Below are 16,765 nucleotides of genomic sequence, written 5' to 3'. Positions count from 1 at the left end.
GGCCGGCTCAGTGATTGAGTGTTGACCTATGAACCAGGAGGTCACAGTTTGATTCCCAATCAGGGCACATGCCCGGGGTTACGAGCTTGATCTCCAGTGTAGGACGTGCAGGAGGCAGCTGATCAATGATTCTCTCTTGTCATTGATGTTTCTCTCTCTCTTCCTCTCTGAAATCAATAAAAATATAGTAAGAAAAAAGAAAATCACAGTGATATCCAATGAGGAACTCCTCTTCATGAACATTGAATATTGAGTAAGGCATATCCATTTAGAATGGGCATGACTTCTTATTGTAGGGTCATTCTGAATTTACAGAACTATCTAACTCAGTTATTTATAGATACATATAAAGACATCATTTTTTTAGTTATATACATGAAATGTATACATACAATTCTATTCAGAACAAACGTTTCTCTCCAAGTTATTTCCATGATCACAAATATGCACAAGTGGCTCCATTGGGAAGGATGATGCTTTTATAACTTTTTACACATATTTGTGCAAACCAATTCTGGCCCGTCACGTTTCCAATTTACTGGATTGAACTTTGCTTGATAAGTTGTTTCTTTGGGGATTGCAGGAATCTGGTGATGTTGGATTCTTTGAAGGAATACTAAGTATATCTGGCCTTAGTTGAACTGTGTAGGCACACCACATTTTTTGTAACAATATCCTTCCAAAATAAGGCGTGTGGAGTCCCACAGAGGAAGTCATGCTTTCCCCATAAATTGCCATTAGATCTTCAGGAGATCTAGTGGAGGATTTTGAGTTCTGAGGAATCTTCGGCTTAAAGGATGATGGAGCCACCAAACAGAGGAAGCCTGGTTCCCTGTATCACCCCATGAAAAGCTATCATCTGTCCACCATCTTCTGTACATGGTGCTATGAATGAGACAGAACTCATAAGTCTTTTATTCTACCTATTGTATTAAGTCACTGAGACTTGGGGTTGCCTGACCCCACTGATAAAATTCCTTGGTGATCACCTAGGTTAGAGATGAGAAACTGGAGGCCCGTTGAAGGAAAGCAACTTGTTCCAAGCCATTCAACTTGTATGTGTGGTGAGTCTGATACCCAGCATTCATTGCTCTTTTTGGCAGAATCCTGTTTTTGTTTTCCCATGTTGGATGCTAACATTTGGTACTTTCAAGATGGAAGGGTGACTAATAGCCTCCAGGAAATATATAAACTGTATAATCTGGAATATAAATATCCTTCCTTAGCACGAGTCAGACTTGAGACTGTTTATGAATGCTGGCAAGAGGCAGTGACACAGATCGGTCACCATATGCTCTGTTTTTAAAGACCTTAATCTTCAGGGTAGAAAAATGTAAGTGGGATTACCACATCACTGAAAGCTTAGCATCTTGCAGATGTTCATCTCAGAATCTTCCTTAATCATTTTCCTCAATGACATGGAAACCAAATCCTTTCAATCCCAACTCCCTGGCCAGAGATGCGGCTCCCTGGGTCCCTCCACCTGCATAGAGTCATCATTCTCACCGCACGCTGGCCTGCCGATTTACAGTTTGGAGGTAGTACTTCAGTTATCCCCGAAACTTGGCGTCTTCTTGGCTTCACATTTCTGGCTGCTTGGCTATTTCCTCCTGTCAAAGCCGCAGCTCTTTTGGTGTCCTAGAACGCGGGGTTTAAATGCTGAACCAGAAGATGCTTCGGATCTGATGAGAGCGGAGGCCTCCAGATCTGCCTGCCGAGCAGTCTGTGCTGCGGTGTAAGCAGACTGTCTCCGCCATATGTCACCCTCGATGCTGTCTACACCCTTTTGGGGAATTTCACGGGAAAATCACTATTAAAGATGTTTATCCTGGGATTTTGTAATTGTTTTAAAATTTTAATTTAATTTTCACCAACTTTGTTCCTTTACAACAGCTTTTAATCCTGCCACCCACTGACTCTATACTGTAACAGTTGAGTCTGTATTGGGGATTAGAGGGCTAACTGAAGGAGTGTCCCACATGCCCAAGGATGACCTGTGAACATTATCGGACTAGCAGAGCCCAAACAGCGAAATGTTTTCTGCAGTAAAATATTCAGGATTATTCCAAGTCCCAGGAAATCAAATTTTTGAACAATAAAAAAATAATGGAGTATAAAAGTATATTTAAACTTTTCTGAAACATATTCACAGATGAAGTATTTTCAGATTGATTGAGCAATGTGAACAAAACTCTGTTAAAAATATTGCTTCTTTCACTTATATTCTTTACCCCTCTACATAACTATATGTCTGTGTATGAGTGTGTTGTGTGTTCATACAGGAAGTCCTGGGAATGTATTTGTTGGCAAATGTGATATATTCATATTCTAAAGAGATTTTTATTTATTTCAATAAATAAGAAGGCCTTCAGTTTCTTACGAGGATGAAACTGAGTCTGGAAAGAAATCCTGTTTTGTACACTTGAAAACATGATGGAGTGGAGATTTCACAAATTTACTCTTGAACATGGAGCAAGGGAAGGATGAAGAGCAATGATGTGTATAGCAGACGGAAAAGCACATACTTGAATGGGAAGAAATTCTCCCTGAGTTAGTCCGTGACCACAGGGTTATTTAATAAATGGATGGATTTATGAGCAAATAAAAGCACTAATATTGGGCAGAGGATAAGTTGAATGGCCAAACTACAATAGTTCTGTTGTCTGAATTGTTGTCTTAATGAAATACCTTTCCTGAAATGGTAGTTAGGCACTGTGGGTTTTTGATGAGACATGACAAGTAATAGTGTTAAGGTTAATAAGATTAAAGTCAGTGTGATTCTGAGGATTCAGTCTAGCTTCTGCTGTGAATCCAAATGCCTGAGGAACCCGGCCCATATTAGGAGAGTCATGTTCTCATTTGTGGCACAGTGCTTTAGTGGACAAATGTGCTAGGTTGGGATTCAGAATACCAGAATTTGACTCAATTTATTTATTTTTTCCCATCCTTACCTGAGGACAGGCTGCTGCTGCTTTTCTTTTTTTAATTTGAGAGAGAGAGAGAGAGAGAGAGAGAGAGCGAGAGAGATATCAATGTGAAAGATGCCTCTTGTACATGCCCCAACTGGGGATTGAACCTGCAACCTAGGTATGTGTTCTGACTGGGAATTGAACCCCACAACCTTTTGGTATACAGGACAATGCACCAACCAACTAAGCCATCTGGCCAGAGCAAGTTTGACTCAATTTTATACTGTTTGATTCTTTCACTAATTCTGTAATCTAAGGCAGTGGACTGCTAAGACACGCAATACACCCCAGTTCTTTCATTTGTAAATAAAAAACATAATCCAATCTCTCAGGGATGATGCAAGAATTAAAATGTAAATTAAATGAAGTAATGTAAGTAAATTGCCTTGTTCATAATCATATTTAGTAAACATTAGCATTCTTTCCTTGCCGGTAGATATGCTACTATTTCGTTGACAAGAGAAATTAAAACTTGATGAGATACATGTTGATGTTTTTGATTGAATCTTATTTCAAACATATGCTTGGTGTGGTTGATGGAAGATGTTATCCAAAAGTGAAAGTCAGTTTTGACTGTGCACAGGTAGTAGTCTGCCTCTTTTAGGTATATAATTCCCTCACGTTATGTAACTAAGCAATGGTTGGATATTTAGTTCTGTGAGTGAATAAATTTTCTTTCTTCTCCCCTTAAGGCACTTTGTAATCAAAAGAAAAGCTGAGTTTTATTGGATGGTACATATGGTTCCTTCTAGTTGTAAAGTTCTATTATTCTGTGAATATAAAAATATATATGAGTGAATGAATTAAATTCCAATATGGATTCATCAGGCACATACTGTCTGCCACCAATTTCACTAGAAAAAGCATTACAAACACAAATAAACTATAGTTATTGTTTTCAAGGAACTTAGTATATGTATACTGGAGGCCCAGTGCACGACATTCATGCACGGGTGGGGGGGGGTGTCCCTCAGCCTGGCCTACATCCTCTCCCAGTCCGGGACCCCTCGGGGGATGTCTGACTGCTGGCTTAGGCCTGCTCCCCCTGGGGGGTCCTTAGCGCTGCCTAGAAGGCGGGGGAGGCTTCGGCCACCACCGCTGCACTTGACAGCTGTGAGCCCGGCTTCTGGCTGAGAAGCGCTCCCTCTGTGGGAGCGCACTGACCACCAGGGGGCAGCTCCTGCATTGAGCGTCTGCCCCCTGGTGATCAGTGCACATCATAGTGACTGGTTGTTCCACTGTTTGGGCAATTTGCATATTAGCCTTTTATTATATAGGATAACTGAATTCTCGACTTGTAACTTAGTTGAATTCTTATGATTCATTAAAAAAAATCTTTGCATTAAAGTATAATACACAGGGAGAAAGTGCACAAATCAAAAGAATACAGCTTGATGAATTATCAAAAAGTTCTGTGGTCATTTTTTAACTCATGTATTTGGCATGTGAAGCTTATTTTCTCATGGACACATGTTTTTTGCGTGAATGCTCCATTAACCTATAATGGATCTGCTATTCAGTGCTCATGAGACTAAGGGGCAAAGCAAGAATTTATAGCTTTGTTTTGATGGATAAACACTAAGTTTCAATTGGGTTTTAGAGTGAGGTGGTTTGGGACTGAAATTGCACTTCATGACCTCCCTTGCTTTCTTGCTTAGAAACTCCAGACCAATTTTTTTTTTACCTCTTTCATCCTTAACTAGCCTTATCTAGTACATGAACCTAACAACTTACCTCCAAGTTGTTGTGAGAATCAAATAAGTTCATGTTTATAAAGTGCTGAGCATACAGTTTGGTTCATAGGAGCTACTATACCATCAGCAGCATGAACATCATCTTCATTTTATAGAGCCTTTGTCACAAGGACAGACCTCTGTCACTCAGTCTACAGGAGAACTTAAACAAGGGCAAGCTCTGCCCTTTTAAGGCTTAAACAACCATCAAGAATGCAGTGTGGCCCGGCTGAGGTAGCTCAGTGGTTGAGCTTTGACCTATGAACCAGGAGGTCATGGTTTGATTCCTGGTCAGGGGACATGCCCAGGTTGTGGGCTCAATCCCCAGTGTGGGGAGTGTGGGAGGCAGCAGATCAATAATTCTCTCTCTTCATTGATGTTTCTATTGCTCCCTCTCCCTTCCTCTCTGAAATAACAAAAAAATATATATATTTTTAAAAAGAATGCAGTGTGGAATGGAAGGTTCTGAGTTTTCCCCAAGTAATAGTGGGGCAGGTTTGAGGATTCCTGGTAGATGTAGCCTAGGTAGTTTTGTATTCTCAAGGAGTGGACATTTAATTGAGTCCTGCCTATTTGTGTATATGCATCTGCATATGCAAATATGACACTTCTCATTTTAGGCTGAACATCTGTTCCCTGCAGGATGGAAGCAACCAGAGAAATAGGGAAATACTTTTTGTCTTGTTTATGGGTGGCAGGTAGCCTTTTATCCTTTGACTTTCCCAACTCAGCTAACTCCCCTCTCCCCACAAGGAGTTTAAAAATCTAACTGCTCACTGTTCAACTTGCAAACACAAGCTGAAATGCCCGGATGTCACCAAAATGTGGCTGATCTCTTTGCAATGCACACGTCATGTTATTTGATGGACAAAAGGTCACACAGAAGAGAATCCAGAGATGAAACCTGAGCTCATTCATGGTGGTCAATGCTTTTTGAGTTTCTCCCTCCCTCTCTCTCTCTCTCTCTCTCTCTCTCTCTCTCTCTCTCTCTCTCTCCTTCTCCCTCCCTCTCTCCCTCTCCCCCCACCCCCTGTGTGTGTGTGTGATTTGGTTTCTAAGAAAGTGTTGCTGAGATACTTGGAATTCTTACAAGAAATCTTTGCCTCTAATGCTCTGAGTTGGATTTCTTTTGCCTACAGTCAATGTCCTCATTCCGAATTGCTCCAAAACTTACCAGGATTCTCAGGCTGGCTTTTTTTTTGCCTTCAACCCAATTTAATGGTTGACAGTATTGATTCTCTACTTTCTGGGGTTATTAGTGTTGTAATAGTTCATCTATTTCTACCAAAAAGTGAGTGTTAGTTTAGGTTTGAAAGTAGATTCTTTTTCATCTGCACACATCCTACTATATCAAACTATCTGGCATAATTACACTATCTATATTGCAAAGCTTTCTCCCTATTATTCAGCTTAAATTTGTCCTGTGGCTTTTGAAAACCTCTTGTCCTGAACTTAGGGGAAGTAAAAAATGGCTATTTTTCAATTTAGCTGTTCTTTCAATTTGTTCTTTCAAATTCTACTATTAACACTCTCTTTGGCTTTGTTACTTCTAAGAAATATAATTCTAAATTCCCTTAGCTTTTCATTTTAGACTCCATTTACTGGCAACCTAGGCTGCTGCCTTAAAGACTTTATTCATTTTCTCAAAATTTCATATAGGTACTAAGGTCAAGTAAACTTTTTGACATTTATTTATTCAAGCATCGAATATGTATTAAATATTTATTCTGCACTAGGAGTTGACTTAGGCAGAGAGGATATAAAATAGAACATGACAAAGCCTTTATACAAAAGATATTCTAGTAGAGAAACTGACTACGAATAAGAAAATATACATATAAAATAACTTCAGATTTTGCTAAATGCTATGGAAAAGATAAATAAGATGATGTGACAGAGGATAACTGGGAGAGGTAAGGACAAGGGAGTAGCATTGCTGAGAGAAAGAATAGCAATTCAAAGGCCCTAAGGCAGGAGAGGCAGATAGGAGCCTGGCATGCGTAAGGAAGGGAAAACAGGTGAGTTTTCTGTAGTGTAGTGCTGGGCACTGGATGGCATCAGAGAAGTTTGAAAGGCAGGCGGGGGTGGGATGCACAGGATCCTGAAAGTTATGGTAAGATGTCTGGATTTTAACAATCCATGGGGATCCATTGGAATATTTTAAGTAACAGGATGACATGATCCAATTTATGTTTTTGGAAAGAGGGCTCCTTAGCCTTGAGGTAAGTGGGTGGCAAGGGAATAAGAATAGAGGCAAAGAGAACCATTATATCACTTCTCATTTGTCATGGTCAGGGAGACCATGACACCTACCCCCTCCCCCCACCACCACACACACACACATGCAGTTCTCATGGGCTGGTGAGGGCAAGTTGACTTCCATTTATTTATTCAAGCATCATTCATATTTAAGTTTTACATTCAGTTATGCTTATTTATTTATGTCTTAACTAATGCATATGACTACTCCAGAGTTTTGGCAATTAGTTAGTTATGCTTATGCATGCATTTGTTTAACTTGAGGGTCAAGACTGAAGGACGTAATTTTTTTAGCTACACTTTAAGCATGGTGCTTGGTATAGATATAGAGAGTATGTTGTTGGTGGGAGGGGATTGGAATATTATGATAAATGTTGGGGTTTTGAGCTGCTATGGGGTGGGCACCATAAACCACTTGAGTACCATCCATCAAATATGTCAAGAGTGAAGAAAAGTTGCTGAAAGCGGATGGTCCTCAGGGACTCCCTTGTCTCTGCTTCACACACCTTCTCTGAACTTCAGTATAACCTCTTGTGCTATATTTGGAGATGGGAGTTCAAACATCTTCACCTAGAGTTCACTGACCCTCAGGAAACTGAAGAAATATTCCTCCATATACTAAAGAGGTGGGAAGACTGAGGAAGGAGACTTTATTTTCTTATGCTGATCAGATTATATGACAATAATGGAAAATTGAGAAAAAAACAAGAAAGTCAACACAGTTAAAATATAATGGCTTTCATCACTGAGAAACCCCTCAGGAAGGTAAAACTGGAAAGCATCTTTTTTTCAACAACGATTGCCATTCATTGCTCCACAACCACCACCCCACCATGAAGTCAGCACCTATCATGTGCAAAGCACATAAGATGTGTATGTGCAGCCATATCAATATCTGACCACCAGTGTATTAGCATCATTAATTTTTACAACAGATATTTTACATACACTTGAATTATTTTATTTGCTTATCACAAGTTCAAAATTCTCGTGTTATGGAAAACGAAATTTTACAACCAACAACATGATTTTTTGCTAAAATAATTTTTAAAGGGTTTACCATGAGAAGCAGTGAAGCATATTTCTCATAAATTGCATAGAGAGAAATGCACAATTATTCTGTCATTATTGGTCATTCAGGAGATATAAATCAGGGCAAATCTAGAAAATACACTGGGTGCACAAAATGCATAATTAGCACAAGGTCAAAGCAGTGTTAGCTGGACTTTTCACAAACTTAGAAAATATTTTATGCATTTTAATGATTTTTCCTATGAGAATTGGATGAGCTGTCATTCTAATGTTATGTAATTTATCACAGTTCTAGTTGTCATATCTTACTGTTACATGCATATTTTAGTTTTGACTATTTCTTAAAATGCTTTTGGATATTTATTCAAAATGGGTGGAATATCAATCTTTTTACCCAAAATATTCTGGTAATTCTCTATGTCACCTGGTAGTTTATATGCTACTTGGGGTAAAAGGTGACATCTAGAAGGCAAAATTAGAAAGACAAAAGACAGTCTGGCTGGCCTGGCTCAGTGGTTTAATGTCGACTATGAATGAGGCGGTCACTGTTCGATTCCCAGTCAGGGCACATGTCCGGATTGTGGGCTCTATCCCCAGTGTGGGGCATGCAGGAGGCAGCCAATCAATGATTCTTTCTCATCATTGAGGTTTCTATCCCTCTCTCTCTTCCTCCCTGAAATAAATAAAAAAATATATTTTTAAAAAGAAACATACAGGACAATCAAGGACATAGTTAAGCTAATATGTATCAGAAATGATGGGGAATTTGGGGATGGAGCGAGTGCATAGAAGCTAGGAGAAGAGAGAGGCAAGAACAATAATAAAGGGCTAAACAATGTGACACAGTGACCCCATGACATTTAAGAATAGGGATATATATATAAAAGATACATTTTTATTATTTGCATTTCTATTATGCAAATGTTCTTACTTCTAGAACCCATTGACCAAAACTTCAAAAAGGCTTCCACCCACCCAAACCCTGTGTGATTGGATATTTTTGTTTGTGTGCGCATGGAAATTAAGGAGAAGAGCTGGGCTCCACATTGGTCTCACACCAGGTCAGAGTTGCAGACAGACAGGATATGACCTCCCCTAAAAGTGATATTATGCTTAGGAAGAGCACAGACTTCCCCCTATGGATTATGGGGAAGGATGGTCCAAACTTACCTAGTCTTTGGAAGGATTAGCATCCCAGGATCTTGAATATATAGCGTGTCCCAAAATAATGTATACACACTTTAACAGCTGATAACTCAATTTCCACTCCTTTTCAGGTTTAACTGATTTGAAATAATGGGTGAAGCCAGACTAAACTTTGAACAAATAAAATTTATCCTAAAGTGCCACTAGACTTTTTTTTTAATGGGGATACAGAAAAAATAAAGTTATGTACAAAACTGGCAACAGTTGATGAATTGAGGGCACACAAATAACAAATGAAATGATTCTTGATGTTTGCAATTCCGTTGCTTTGCTTTATCAGCTGTGCCTGGACCAGAACGGTCATCAGTATGAAAACAGGCATTGACAAAAAAATTATTCATTTCTGTAGATTTTTTTAAATTTTGAAAATGAACTGTATGTTAATAGACACTGATTTTATAACTATTCAAAGTGTGTATATATCTTTTTGGGACACTTCCATGTACATGGAAATTTCAAGTGATAATATATTAGGAAATGCAAAACAATAAAGAGAGAAGTTTCAGTTCCATTAAAAATGTAGCCCATAGGAGCCCTCTGAAAAGAAGCCAAACTTTTGGTTCCACCCATATTGAAGTAACTTACATTGAACTAACCCTTCGGGAAAAAATAATTATAAAGCTGGACGAAATAAATAAAATAACTGTTGGAAAATTCTGGAGAGCAGTGCTAACCCTAACCCTAACCCTAACCTTAACCCTAACCCTAACCCTAAGCATCTAGGTAAGACTGGAAGAGCTGTGATTCCTGAGAAAGAGAAGCACTAATATGAGCACCATCTGTACCCAGGTATTTTTCTGAGGGAATTCACTATTTCATTGTGAAGTGGAATAGAGTAGACTAGAAAGGAGCAATCTTAGTGGAAGAGGAGACAGAGGATGAAGTTCAGGTATACCAAAGCATCTGGGATTTGAGAGTGAAATCCCAAAGAGGAGGCAGCTGCATCAATGTGGTCCATGAGGCATTAGCAAGCTCCTGAGTTAAGCTGCACAGGGCAATGCTCCGAGAAACTGAGAAGGGAACAGCAACTGGGAGGCAGAGCAGAGATTTCAGCGGTCATGCGGTGCCAAGGAAGGGACTTGGCAAACATCCTAGGCTCTTAGCTGATATCCTGGAAAAACCATGATTTAAGAGTGAGGGCTACACCCAGGGAATAGGAGCAAAACTGAACAGCCTAACAAAGCAGAAGAGAAACTATGAACAGAATGAAAGTGATTTGCTGGTACACTATCTGCCTGTCAAAGGAAAACCTACCCGATTTGGTGGAAAATAAGATACACATTCTTTCATTCGCCACATCTACAGTTAAACAAAATTATGGCATCTGCCCATAAAAAGGGATCAAATGACAAAACAACAACAACATAATCCAAGAGAAGTAACAGATAATGAAAATAGTCCCATAAGCGATTCAGTTATTAAAGTTTTAAAATCACTGGTTAATGTCTCAGCAAATAGGAAAAAAGGGTAAAAAATTTGATCAAAGGTAAGGATCCTTCAAAAGTAATCAAATAGAAAGAAAGTGGGTGCTGAGATCCAATGTCACATTTGTCTATGCTGAGGAGTATTGGCTATTTCTCTCTCTTCTCATTTCTTCTTCCCCATTTGGTTGCTTCTACCCCCTAGCTCACCTCCTCCACTCTTCAAAAATAGTTTTCACATTAGGCCGTCATGGAGAGCACAAAAGGCACCTGTAACTTTAAAATTTGATCTATTGAATGGGAAGAGATGAAAAGTGTCTTCAAGAAGGAGAGACAACATAACTAGTAGAAAGTGTACAAATTTTAAAATGACAGATACTTGTGCTAATAATACACTGTCCCTGCCACCTACAAATTTCGGTGATCACATACCAGTTATTAACCATTCTGCGTCAGTTTTCTGTTCCATAAAAATGGATTGACTCTTACCTTAAAAAGTCATTTTAAGTCCTAAATGAGATGCTCTAGGCAGGCAGAGGGCTTAGCATAAATAGGTTCCCAATAAATACTGACGCCTCCTTTGCTGTTTGCTATCATCAGTGGAGAGAAGCACACACTCAAAACAGGTGATCTTGAACTTCAGTGTATTGACTGTCATGGGACATCCTTAACCCAGATGAACTAATACACAATTTGGACTTTTTCTCTACTTTTCAAAGTGGAAAATATTAATGACTAACGAAATGTCTGCACAAGAGAGGTTAGTCAAAACAATAACTTCTTAAGCCTTTAGGAAAGCAATTGAGTATTGCAAATATCTGGGACAAAGCTCAAGACAGCAGATCAAGGCCTTTGTTGTTACAGAATGCTATGCATGCTCCGGCTTGCCTTTCAACAATCATTGCTATTAAGTCATTTTTCTCTCACACACATCTAATGAAGTCATGTTCATGATCAGATTAATCACAGGATGCAGTATAGTACATATTTGGACAGGAAAGCTGTTTGTATAAACAAACATGCCTCAAATATATAATTTCAGAAAATGTTCATTATGTCTTGAGTGTGACAATCTTTGGCTTGAGAAAATGTTCATTATGTCTTGAGTGTGACAATCTTTGGTTTGAATCCTTTTATGCATATTTAGTCATTTTAAGATAGACTTTTGGTATCGATTAACAACATAATGATTTTTAGGCAAAATTCATGTCTAGCAAGTGGAGTGCTGAACAATTACAAACACAGCAAACTCTGAACCCATATATTTCAGATAAATTTCCATGTACTCTATCCAAAACTTTAGAAATCACACATTTCTACCTCAATGTTATATTATTGAAATTGATTCTAGTTATAAGCACATGAAAATAAGAAAGAAACTGAGTTAAAGAGAAGTCATTGTACTTTCTAGAATATGAGGTTGGACTTGTAGCTCATTATTTAATTGCTCAACCAGTGGCTAACTAGTCATACCTTATACATTCAGAGACTTTATCCTGACATGTGCCTTCACTGTTGTAAATGACCCACGGCCCATGTTACTAGGTCTCAGCATTAATTAGAAGTGAGACTTACATCACTCTCATGACCTTCTCGAAGGTTGTATGTGAGGTCATGCTGAATGTCTTCCACGAATTTGTGAGCATATTCTGGGTAAAGGTCTAGCACTTCAAAGAGTCCTTTGAGGATGATACACTGGAGATCACAGTAGGTTAAAGCCTTCACATCTGCATTGGTCTTGATCACTTGGTCCTTAATTGATAGATTTGCTCCAATTAAATCCCCTTTCCCTTGAAACAGTGAAAAAAGAGACATATCACTTTAAAGAAAACAAGCTTCAGACTAGTAACTTCATATCTTCTTCATTTCTCTGAGATTACACAAAAAGGAGAAGTGGAACCTTTATCTGGTGTGGGATTTCTCAAACCCAGTAGTGTTGGGATATGAGGTCTGATGATTTTTTGTTGGGGTGCGTATTCTGTACATAGTAGAATGTTTAGCAACACCTCACATTCCCCATCCCCAGTGGTGACAACCCAAAATATCTTCAGACATTGACAAATGTTCCCTGGTGGGCAAAACTGGTCCTAGTTGAGATTACAGTGGGGCCTTGACTTACGAGTGTCCCGACTAACGAGTTTTTCGAGATACAAGCCGTCTCTCAGCCGATTTTTTGCTTTGAGTTGCGAGCTAAAATTTGGGTTACAAGCCAGCTTCAGATACCCCACCGCTAGTTGGCGCAGCGAACGTCACAGTGAACGCCACAACATCAGCCCAGCATTACGTGTCTCACTCATTCACTTTATGATTTGACATACGAGTAATTTGAGTTACGAGCTCCATCACGGAACGAATTAAACTCGTAAGTCAAGGCCCCACTGTACTGTTGTAGAGGATAAAGGCCAGGAGACCAAGAGTTAGGAATTGTAGGTCATAGATGGGCTTCCGACAGGTCCCTCACAGGATTCAGTAAGTGACTTTAGACAAACCATTTGACATTTTTGTCACAGTTGCTTTAACCATTCAAAGGAAATACTAATAGCTGAGATTTTTCTGAGTGTACAAAGTCTCAGTGATTCTGAGGTAAGACCATCAAGAGGTGTATTAGTAATTTTGATTCCAACACTTTGGAAAATAATATAAGCATTACCATCAGTTTTCTAACATACTCAGTTTATTTAATTTATCTCTAAATGTGTCTACCAGACAGGTGATGTTGGAGGAGGAGCCTTCCATCCCGCTTCTCAGAGTTGGGAGGCAAGATAACCATTGGACATTATAGACAATGAAACCTACTGCATAGAAATGTAAAACACAGTTCTAAGTTCTAATGTTATGTGACAGTGTAAAAACTCAATTTTCGTCATCAAAAAGGAGCTCCTCATTTGTGCCATTGTAGAGAGGGAGGATCTAATGCTACTTTTCCTATTATCTGTGCTCTCCCCACCTTCAACCTGTGCTATTTTGCCTAAAATACCCAAGCCTATCAGAATTTACCTGCCTAGAACTAGCTTGCTTCCTTGAGTTTGTTGACTAGATACTAGTATACTGAGCAATTTATTTGAACCTTTAAAGTCTTTGAATTGATTTGACTCAGTTTAACTTAGCAGGAAGGTGAGCATGGCTGTAAGTGCTAACAAAAAAGCTGATTACTGCTTCAGATTTCTTTTAGATAGCCATTAATGCATTCGGCATCCACATGAGAAATAGGAAAGAAAATCCATTCAGTTCTTAGACAAATTTAGGTTAAAAGCTGAGGTGATATGACCAAGTTCACAGAGGATAGTGGCATTAAGTTCATGGCTGCAACTTAGGAGTTTCTGCATCTTTGCTTTGTCCTCACATAGCATCATGCCTAGACTTTCACTTTCACTTTTCTGTGGTCACTTTGCTTCTCCATTTCATATGGAAACAATAACCAACAACTGGCCAACCAAAAATCACCAAGCAAATAACACCTTCAGAATGCCATAGCACAAACTGTCCCCATCTATTTCCCATTCAATTAATTTAACTTTAACATTTTTATTTTTATTGTGTCTAGAAATTCTGGAAGCCAAGTCCCTGCAAGGTAGTAGGCTTCAACAAAAGTCTGTTTTACAGAATTTGACAGTAAAAGGAAACATGCAAAATTAGCCATGAATACCTAAGATAATAAAAAAATATTTACAGCAGTTAAAAGTTGAGCATTTTAAAATGACTGAATTACATGTAAGTATTATCTTCAAATTAATATTAGATTTAAACCTTGAAATTGAGACTACATGGCAGAAGAAAAAAGACTAAAATCTGTTTATAGACAATAAAGGAATGAACAGCCACATGGTGCTGAAGAATTCTAGTTTGATTCATTGTCATCACCAATACTGCTAAACTTGGAAATTTTGTTTCTTGCACATTTTGTTAGAAATCTAAAAACTCAATGTTGGGTACTGATGCCAGATGTAAATAAAGCCAGGATGCCTTGAATACAGCAACATTTTAAGTTCTGGATCTATAAGGAAAATTGATCATGATGTACTGTCAATGCTCATTGTAGCAAGATATGTTCTTTTAAGCAGTTGGTGTCTATAGTATCTTTAGGGTCATCATACTTTCATACCTTGAGCTACCACAGTATGACTCTTTCAGCCACAGTGACCAGTTATAAAAACAATACCGCCATCTTGCCAAACTTGGCAGGCTAAGAAAGATTCCAGTTTATTTATTCATTCAATGAATATTTATGAAATAATTGACATATGTGTGGGGCCTCAGGTTGAGCCCTGGCAAACAGGCACTGGTAATTAACAACATGATTCTCACTCTCAATAACTGTAATGTCTTGTGATGTCTTACTGTCTAGATTCAGGACCCAGATCTAAGTTTCTTAATTACTCTGGGTTTTGATATCCTTATTTCTAAAAGAAGAGAAAGATGTCGATGGTCCATTACAGTCTACATTTTTCAGAATTCCATTATTGATGTTTGCTAATCAGTTATGCTTTCATTGGGGAAAAAAAAGTTGATGAGATGCATTTACAAACCATCCAGGTAAGAGCGGTAACTTATGTTTAATTCTAATTAGGCAGACTAGTGCCATCTGTGAAGAGCACATTTATCAGTGCTTTGTTATTTTCTTTTAAACAACAATGAAGAAATTGGTGGGAAAACACAATTAACGGGACATGAAATGAAGGTGTACAAGGCAAACAAATTCTATCCCCATAACAAATCCCTGCCTCTGTGTCAGCTGCCTTCCAGGCTGCAGGTTAAGAAATGCCTTTGTGTATTGTTTGGACAATGGAGTTGTTTGAATAAGTTATGGCTTGACAGCTGTTTGGTGCTACTTCTTCCTACAACATTATATATTAATTCATTTTGTTGGCAGAGTGAACATGTATTAAATGTTGACAGATCAAATGTGAAGTCCTGTGCCTAAGTTTATCAAAGTCAGTATTGATTTGAATTGGTCCTATGAGACAATATTACCATAGGTAAAATAAAAGAGTTAACTTCTATTGAAATAATGTTAACCACACAGACAGAATATTAATCATTTATTATCTTTGTTTGGGTTTAGTTCCAGTATCACATTCTAGTGTTTAGAATGGTCATGTGGCAATTTGAATTTAAAACACTTTTGATAGTTACATGGTAGAAGCAAATATGTGAAAATGTTAATCATGAAAAACACAATTTATGGAAGAAATTGGGGCCACAAGGAAGAGGAAGTGGATTAAGTCTTTTAGCTGTAAGTAGAATTTTTAAAAGATAAGAAAATTCAATTGAATTATGTCTTATGAACGATGATTATTATATATAAGCCATCAAATCTGTGCCATTGTGCCCTAATGTTATGGATGATACATTCATATTCCATTCCTAGAATTGTTGCTAGTTACCAAATTAAAAAATCACCGCAATTATGGAAGAAATACACAAATATGTTTAAAAATGGTGTATCGTTTTTGCTTACATGTATAGCAAACCGTAGGGTTCTGTAAAAAAACATACAGGGTGGGGTAAAAGTAGATTTACAGTTATGAGTATGTGAAACAGAGTTTATTCTTATATTACTTGTTATTTATTGTATTATTTTTCATACGAACAACTGTAAACCTACTTTTGTCCCACCCTATATAGGCCCTTTTCAAAGCAGGCTATGTCAACAGGCAGGCTATAAAAGTTACAGTGGTACTAAGGAAGTACAGGGAAAAGTATTTTATGATTAAAGTTAAGTGTTTGAAGCAAATTTAAAAATAACTGTCACTTTTTATTTAGAATCACAGAATGATAGAATGACTGGCCTTTAACTTCACAAAGTTGAGAAGTGGGCAGGAAGAGTGTTAAATTTTCTCTTAAAAAAACACACCCATACTGAGCCTCACTCTAACGCTGATAATGAACTGGCCAGGCTGGTAATCAACTCTTTGAGTTGCTATTCCATGTCTTTGTGTTAAGGAATAAAACATGGTGAGTCAAAAATTGAGCCAGAACTTTGAAAGCAAGCCCTACCTTTCTTCTGCTAAGAGGTAAACTGAAGTTAACAGGAAGCAGTAAGAAACACATGGGTATTCACCATTCACTAGCCTCCACCTCTTCACCTAAGTGGGGAGAATCACACCAACATAAGAGGGTTGCAAGGTTTAAATTGGGTAATGGA

At 38.2% G+C, this 16,765-nt stretch overlaps 1 protein-coding gene across 1 annotated transcript in view; it reads right to left on the bottom strand.

Annotated features, from left to right (window-relative positions):
- KCNH8 (potassium channel, voltage gated eag related subfamily H, member 8) overlaps nucleotides 1–16,765 on the bottom strand; it is a 280,000-nt gene that overhangs the window by 32,605 nt on the left and 230,630 nt on the right. Inside the window, exon 11 of the mRNA XM_005863634.2 lies at nucleotides 12,196–12,410. Within this exon, the coding sequence (XP_005863696.1) occupies nucleotides 12,196–12,410 (215 nt within the window). The remainder of the gene's footprint in view (nucleotides 1–12,195; nucleotides 12,411–16,765) is intronic.

This window comes from Myotis brandtii, unplaced genomic scaffold (assembly GCF_000412655.1).
Source record: "Myotis brandtii unplaced genomic scaffold, ASM41265v1 scaffold18, whole genome shotgun sequence".
Classification (NCBI taxonomy): domain Eukaryota; kingdom Metazoa; phylum Chordata; class Mammalia; order Chiroptera; family Vespertilionidae; genus Myotis; species Myotis brandtii.
The sequence above is the reverse complement of the archived record's forward strand: the minus strand, read 5'-3'. Positions and strand labels throughout refer to the sequence as shown.